Below are 8,020 nucleotides of genomic sequence, written 5' to 3'. Positions count from 1 at the left end.
GCGGGGTCCCGGGGGCTGGGGGTGCCTTAGTCCCGAGAGGTTTCAGGGGGGGAGATGCTTTGTTTGGGTCCCCTCTTCGCGGAGGCTCCAGCCCCGCTCTGAAGCGTTACCGGGTTAATTCACGCGTGGAGAAGAGCGCGGTGCGGGTGAGCCCTCCCGCCGCACGCTCTGAGCGGCGCTTCCTCACAGCGGCTCCTCCCGCACAGCGCTCAACGTCGCCGCTTCTGTTTCCTGTCGGGCAGCGCCGGGCCGCGCTCCCAGCACCTTTACCTGCGTCTGCCCCTCGCAGCCCAGTTCTTGGCTGGGGCAGAATCACTCTCTGGCAGTGGCTGCGGGGCCGGGCTGGTTCCTGCACACCAGCAAAGGTGTCTTTTTGGAGAACAGGCCGAACTTGTTTCTCTGACTTAAAAAAGCAATTTCCCAAGCGTTTAATAAATCAGTTGACTGGTTGGAAGGAAGAACTCACTGACTGCGCAGTGACATGATTTCTGTTGTTCACTTGCTGCTGTGAGCTGCCTCTTGCTGCTCTGCCTTGATGGCTGCTTTATCTCACTTGATCAATAAGTATCGATCACCCTGGCTGTACCTGGCTGCCTTTGTGTCATCTTGGAATGCCTGATACCTGCCCTGAACACTTCAGTTACTGTGCTCTTTGTGCTGAGATTTATTACTGAGATTTTTCTTGGGCTTTAAGTCTCTATTTCTCAGATCTGTCTTGACATCTTTACCAGAGCTGTTTGAACTGGTCACCTGTGAGTGTTCTTGCAGAGATGAATGGATTTGACTTGTATTTTGGTATTTCCACATGTAGTAGCTGCGTTACTTCTGTATCTTCCTAGAGTGTAGATCCTGAACAGATAGGTACAGTACCCTGGATTTCAGTGCATCCCGATCCTGCTTTGTCTTTAAGGTTCTTTAACAGTTATTGGGGTCTGGCAGATCTTACTGGGATGTAAAACTGTGGCTGCCTGTGGCCGACTTCCTTCCACCCTGATGGGAGTCTAGAATAGATGCAGGTGAAAGGGAAGGGCCATGGTTTCAGCTGCCCTGTGAGACCTCAGTCCCTGTGTCAGGGGACAGGAGCTTGTGCTCTGCGCTGGCTCGGCAGTGGAGGAGGCCCCTGGCAGGGGACAGGAGGTAACAGCAAACCTGTGAGGGTCTGTCACATCCCTCCTTGTCATGCTGGAGCCAGCGGTGCGGTTCTTGTTTGCTTCCACGTTGTTCCCTCTTGATGCTTGTGTCTGAAGTATCCCGTGTGCTGTATGATGTGAGCTGGGATTGTTCTGTGCTTCTGTTCACTTCTTTGGAACCTTGTGCTTGGATCTGAAACCCACTGACATTTCCTAATTCTCAGTTTTCAGGGGTGCTCATATCGAATATGGATGTGTCTGCAGAAGACATCCTCACTGACGATCTTAGAGTACTTGGATGTAGGTGTTGAGAGAGACTTCCTTTTATTCAGAAGCAGCATGTACTAAGGAGTTGTTATTCTGCTCCACAAAGTGACAATATCGGTGTCTTGAGGGTGGTTTTCATTGCAGGGTTTTTCCTCAGACAACGGGTTTCTTTTTCGTCATATGCTGCCATGATGATAAAAACTTGCCCATCACTTGCTTGATGTTTCCCTCCACCACGTGCTACAAGGACAGTTACTGTGAATCGTGTCCTCAGAGATGTTTTCTTTAAGTGTCTTGATTCAGTAGAGGCTCTTCGAACAGTTTATTATGGGATGTACCTTTTTGTAGGCATTGGTCTGTGGATTCTTGTGCCTCTCTAGACTTCAAGTGACATGAAGCACTTGCTCAAGGTTTCACTGGAGCTTAAAAGCCACCTCATGTAGAACTTCCACCTCTTTTCTTTTGAGCTGTTGTCCAGGTGTTTCCAAATAAAATGTATTCCTTGGCATGTGTGCGAGCAGGAGGACAGGGACACAAACCTGAACACATCTCTTTTGTTGTGCTCTCTGCATATGCTCACAGATGCTGATCTGCAGAAGCAGAGCGAGCGCCTCCAGCTCTTTATTTGGGTCATCACTTAAAAGATAAACATAAGGCTGTGTGGGAAGGTGCCATCCTGCTGTATTTCAGGGCTTGAAGTTTGTGAAGACTGTGCTACCTCTGTGCTACACAACAGTGGTGTTCAGCCGGTGAATTTTCTTCCTAAAAAGACAGAGATGAGTCCTGGCAGGTTCTTGCAGAACCTGTAGGGTAGTTCTGCAGTTGAGATGCTGCGTGACGTACCATGAAGCAGGGATCCTAACACCACTGGTGCCCAGCTCTGCTACAGAGCTGCTCAAGCTCAAAGAAGTGGGGTAAGATGGGCCAAAAGCCCGACCAGCAGGGCTTGGACGTTGCAGTTGGAAAACCCGGGTGGTAAATCTGAGCCTGCCTTGGGCGTTATGCACTGGTAGGAGACCACCAGCATACAGGGGCCTGGATTCACTTCTCAGCATCTTTGTTTCAGGAGGGCTTGGGTTCTGTCCTGTCTGTACAAAGGGGCATTAGCTGGGGTAGAGCTGGTGCCAGGCGCTGTGTGGGGCGAGTTGCTGCCCACCTGCTTTTTCCTTCTGCCTTGGGTGATACACATGAGCAGAATAGCGTCCACAAGAGAGGGTTTCACTTCAGAGCATCCTCAGGCCTCACTTGTACAACCCTTGCCTGAATCTAATCCTTAAGGGTTTCTTCGTTCAAAGCTTCTCTGCAGGCTCCATCAGGAGGCAGGGATGCTTCTGCTGTTGTCAGCGAGGTAGCTTAAGGCGTTCCTTGGCCAGTTAGTCTGAAATGTGGTGTCTTGAGTTGTGTTGCACCACTTAGACCATGCTGCCTGCTCAAGTCCCCTGTGTAGTTCAGATTTCTGCTGCAGATTTCCTTCGTGATGAGGAAGGTGGGTGACTTCTTACCAGGTTCAGTAATTTCATAGTAAGTTTCTTTAGCCAAGAGAACTTAGGAGTCATAACGAGGGGACCCAGGTAGGTGTCTGATATTACTTTATTAATGTATTACAGTCTTTTTCTGATGTGGAACTGCTGGAATGCAAACACCTAGTTAGAAGGAACTGAAGAGGCCTGTGGTAGGCTTCTGTCAGATTTCACAGAGCTATGAAGAGACCTAAGGCCAGAATTGCAGCAGTGGATGAGTGTGATCATCTTGAATTATACGTAGGTAAATGTCAAGGCCAGAAACACGTGGTTGATCCTGACGTGCCTTTCAGGAGGCTGAGAACGTTGCCCCCAGGCAGATGAACTGCTTCTTGCAGTCTGAAGAAGGCACTTGCAGAGGTCAGCATCCGCGCCTGCTCAGGCCTGTGTTCCCTGGCTGCTTTTCCAGCTGATGGTAGGACTGGCTGGAATTGTTCTCTAGAGGTTTCCATGGCTTCCTGCCGGCTGTAGTTGCTCTTGAAGATGAGCTGGTTACTACGATGGAGCCTGCCTGAGCAGATACCACAGTTTCCTCCCCGTTGTATCTTTACTACCACGTGCTTGATCAGGCCGTGATTCTTTTTCTTCATCTTATCCTAAACAGTGTGTAACCTGATTAGCCAGAGAGAAGTGTTGTCCCTGCTTTAGGGATAGCAGAGCAGGGGTTAGCAGTGGTCTGAGGGCACCCATCCCTGTCAGGTGTCATTCGACATTGGCTGGGACTGGAAGCACCACTGACAAGGTACTAGCAAACCTGGTTATGAAATAATCATTGCACCTATTCTGCAGTTCCCTGCCAAAAAAAAAAGGGGGGAGGGGGAGGTGAAAAGGTGCCTAAGAAAGGAAAGTAAATGGTTTTGCACCTCACTCCAGAAAACAAGTTTATTTGCCCCTAAAACCCCCTCTAGACTTAGCTGCAGAAACATGAGAGCATGACTGTATCTAGGAGTGCTGTAAAACTCTTCTAACATTGAGGGTTTCTTTTTCCCCTTAAAGGAAGATGTAGATTCTTTTATGAAACAGCCTGGAAATGAGACAGCAGATGTAGTTCTTAAGAAGTTGGATGAGCAGTATCAGAAGTATAAATTTTTGGAACTTAATCTTGCTCAAAAGAAAAGGAGGTAAGTCATCATTTTTGCAGACTTGGGAAATGTTTAGCATAGTTTTATTGTTTTAAATAAGTCTATATTAAAATATCCCAGGAAGTAAAAAGTGTTACGTTAGGAGAGCTAATATTCGCAGTGCCTCAAGGGAAGCCCAGCTTTTTTCTTTGCTCTTCCTGAGAATTACATGCAAAAGAACTTACACTACTGTCAAATTGGTTCTTAGCCTTTAAGGCCAAACAGTACTGCTGCAGCTCTAAATGTGGGCACCCGGGGTAAATAAGAATAGAGTTTGTCAAATGATGACTGTAACGAGCCTGTCACCTCATCTCTCTTCCGTAGCTTCAGTCTTGATCTGAAGCCAGGCAAGAAGCAGATTTCTAAAATCAAAGCTTGATGCAATATTTTAATGTATATTAAAGTTCACTCATGGACAAACATCACTCCTGATTTCCACCTGGAGGCCTTGCCTTTGGCAGCTGCTGTTGTCTGAGCCCGCTGCACTGCTACAGGGGCTGTCAAGGAGGGGTCTTTTATCTGTATTTCTGCTGAGGTTTCCCTCCTCTCTGGGAAGATTATAAATAAGCAAACATGTAGTATTTCAGCAAAGAGGTACCTGTTCCTGTCAATACATGTGTTCCAGTTTGAAAGCAGTATGTATTGCTCTGCTTCAGATAAGCATTGATCCTCAGAGTGCTGGAGCTGAGGTGCCTTCACATGCCATAGCTTTGGAAGCCTGGAAGGCTGTTAAGAGTTTTGAGTTTGAAAGAGGAGGTTGGATTGTGTAATAAAACTGATCACTTGTTTAGGAAACTTTGTGTCTCTGTGAAATAATAAATGACTGTTGTTAATTCACAGGCTAAAAAGTCAGATTCCTGAAATTAAACAGACATTAGAAATTTTAAAACACATGCAGAAGAAAAAGGTAAACTATTTTGAATATCTATGAGTATGAGAAAAGCTAACTACGTTTCCACCCTAACAGAACACATTGCAAGAAATGTTTTGGAGAGCACACTTAATATGCCTTTATAAATAACAGAATTGTTTTTAAAGGTATGTAGTACTTTTTGAAAGCTAGTTCAAAACTGTTTGTAATGAAACTGTTAACGGTGTATAGACTGCAGCTAAGCTTTGACTTCATCCCTGTTATTTATATAGATTTCTGTATTGCTTTTAAATAGATCTTTTTAAAATGCTTTATTCTTGGAGCTCTGCCTTTAATGTTGAAGTACAATTACATAGAGTTCCACCACAGTTAGTACTGTAGCAATGGCAAAAAGCAGAAAAGTGTGCTCTTTACTGTAAGTTTTATGTCTTTGACATAAGTTTCCAGTGAAAAATAGCAAATTTAAGTTTTATCATTTGTCTTAAGGACTCCACAAATCCAATGGAAACCAGATTTTTATTGGCAGATAATCTCTACTGCAAAGCTTCAGTTCCTCCTACAGATAAAGTTTGTTTGTGGTTGGGGGTAAGTAAAACGGAACTTTCTCTGAAACTGTTTAAATTACTTACAAAAGGCTTATAGAAGACAGTGTTTGTTGCTGTCTCACCTGTACTGCTAGTGGCTATGGGCATAGTTTTGTTCATGTGTGCACAGTGGAGCTGCCCCTGTCAGCAGGGCAGATCTAACAGCACGTTAGCAAAGGTTTCTTGTTTGATTTATTTGGTGCCTGAACAGCAAATACTTCAGAGTTGTAATTTTGCTGGATTGCTCTGTCCAAAAAGCACATTGGTGTACATTTTCCTTACCTCTTCTATCACTTTGTGGTTCAAATTAACCATCCAGCGTTGCTTGGGGTGGGAATGTGTCCAGCAAAATAACTCCAGTTTGGCAACCAGCTTCTCATCTTCTCTGCATTATTGGTATTTAGCATCTTGCTTTCCCTTTTCATGTATGTTTTTAGGGAAAGGTGGGATTTCTGTTAGTCACAGGTACCTGCCAGCATTTAGAGTGCTAGAGACCAGTGGGATCAGAGCTCAAAACACGGATTTCTAAGTATTTAAGTGACACCAGGTTGGGATATTTTGTATTCAAGGACTTCCTGTATGTGGAGACCACCTGTGAATGTTTATTTTGATACTTCTAAATCTGGGATGTTCCCAAATCCCTGTGTTGGCTGCCAAACCAAACCACTTGGTTACAATAGGCACGTTGTTGACCCGTGCACCATCTGGGCTGATTGGGCAGTTACTCCCAGCCTCTCCCACTTCTTCTCTATCATAAAGAGGGATTTGTCTGACACCTCTTGCTTTTAGGAGACTGTCTTCAGAATTGACAAACATTGACTTTCATGGAGCATCCCAGGTTTATTCTGTAGCAGAGTATCAGAGGAAGTTCATCCTGTTGATGGTTAGTACAGAAAAGCTGTAATGAAATGCCACAAGCAGTATTATATTTAGGTGTTCTTGGCCTTCTGCCTTTATCTCCTTGTTGCTTACAGTCTGCATGTTGGGCTCTGTGCATTACTATTTTTGGGGAAACTCTCGTGGTTATTTCAGGAGAAGAATGGCTGATTCCCTCTTGCAGCTCTGTGCAGTATCTCTGGGATCATGTCTAGTTAGTAGTACATGGATGCTCAATGCACAGTTCTCAGATGGGACAAAGCTTCACTGGGGCATCTTCACTTGATACTGCTCTTTTATCTCTTCATGTGGCAGCTTCTTACTGACCCAAAGATTCGTAGGTCAAAAGCCTCCACGGTAAAGAAAAGGGCTCTTAACACAAGTTGTATCTTGAGATGCCTGTAATACTTCCTGTTAATGAGCAAGCAGTGCCCTGAGGCTCTTTGTCAGTGTTCCACACAGAGATAGATCCCCAGGTTAATCTTGAATGGAACAACAATTGTTTCTAGGGTCGTGTGGCTCTTGAAAGGTGCTTCTAAGAAATGTGAAGTCTCTCTCTTTTCAAATATGGTGGAGATGCTGACACCTGAAAGGCTGAATGCAGTCCACGGGGAGAGAAGTCCCTTATTGCTTAGTTATAGAACAAGAACCCTTTTTAAGTCACTAGAGGGATTTATTACAGTTAATCCATTGGTGGAGGCCTTGCGTGGATTCTGGCATTGCTCGTCCCAAATCTTGTTGCCTTGACCTGTCAGGACAGCCTTCTGTTAATGTGAGAAGTTACAAACAACAGCCTGCAATAAGCCTGCTGCAGCTTCTTCCTTACAATGCAAGAGTAACAGCTTTTACCCATCTTTCTTGTTTTAGGCCAATGTGATGCTTGAATATGATATTGATGAAGCTCAGGCTCTGTTAGAAAAGAATTTGTCAACAGCCACAAGAAACCTTGATCTTCTAGAGGAAGACCTGGATTTTCTTAGAGATCAGTTCACCACTACAGAAGTCAGTATCCTTTTCTTTGTTGGCGGGGGAAGAGGTGCATGTGAGAGCTAACACACGGGTAAGTACCAGTTCCCTGATGTGTTTTTGTCTGAGACTGGCTGCCCTTAAGGTTCGGTAGCACTCCAGGAGCTTCACCTTTTCTAGCAGTAAAGGGGACATTCTGTTTGCAGTGCTGAGGCTACAGATGTAGCAAGGCTTGTGTTCGTGGTTGGCTCACTGCGGTGGCTGCAGGCGGGGAGCGATTGGAAGCATGGATCGCTGTGGATTGATGGCCGTGTGGCCATTTCACAGTGACCCTTCCTCTCTAAAGCTTGTTGCTCTTTGATCTGTTGCTCATCACACCCGATTCAACTGCCATGTCCGTGTTCTCCAAGCAACACAAGCCCTGCTGCAGCAAGCTTGGTGCTAGCTTAGGCATTGCTTAACTTGGGGTTTATGTCTTTGTACTACCATGAATCACCTCCGGGGTGGTTGTTTTCATACTTTCTACTTAAGAACTGTTCCACTGATGAGGGCAGCCCTCAGCTGAAGCATCAGATGTAGTAAACAAAGGCACAACTACTTGGTTTTCAGGTTGATACTTAAGCTGTTTTGGTGCTGCAGGAAGTTATGGGTGCCTGAAATAGGCAAACAGCTGATACGGGCAGGG

General features: G+C 45.5%; 1 protein-coding gene across 1 annotated transcript in view; it reads left to right on the top strand.

Moving 5' to 3' along the window:
* Nucleotides 1-3,841: 3,841 nt before the first annotated feature.
* The window catches only part of VBP1 (von Hippel-Lindau binding protein 1), a 4,934-nt gene continuing 755 nt past the window's right edge, over nt 3,842-8,020 (top strand). Inside the window, 4 exon segments of the mRNA XM_010016030.1 lie at nt 3,842-4,038; nt 4,879-4,945; nt 5,396-5,494; nt 7,237-7,375. Of these exon segments, the coding sequence (XP_010014332.1) occupies nt 3,842-4,038; nt 4,879-4,945; nt 5,396-5,494; nt 7,237-7,375 (502 nt within the window).

The sequence above is a fragment of the Nestor notabilis genome, unplaced genomic scaffold (assembly GCF_000696875.1).
Source record: "Nestor notabilis isolate BGI_N333 unplaced genomic scaffold, ASM69687v1 scaffold20676, whole genome shotgun sequence".
Classification (NCBI taxonomy): Eukaryota; Metazoa; Chordata; class Aves; order Psittaciformes; family Psittacidae; genus Nestor; species Nestor notabilis.
Note: the sequence above shows the minus strand (reverse complement) of the source record. Positions and strands in the feature narration are given on the sequence as shown.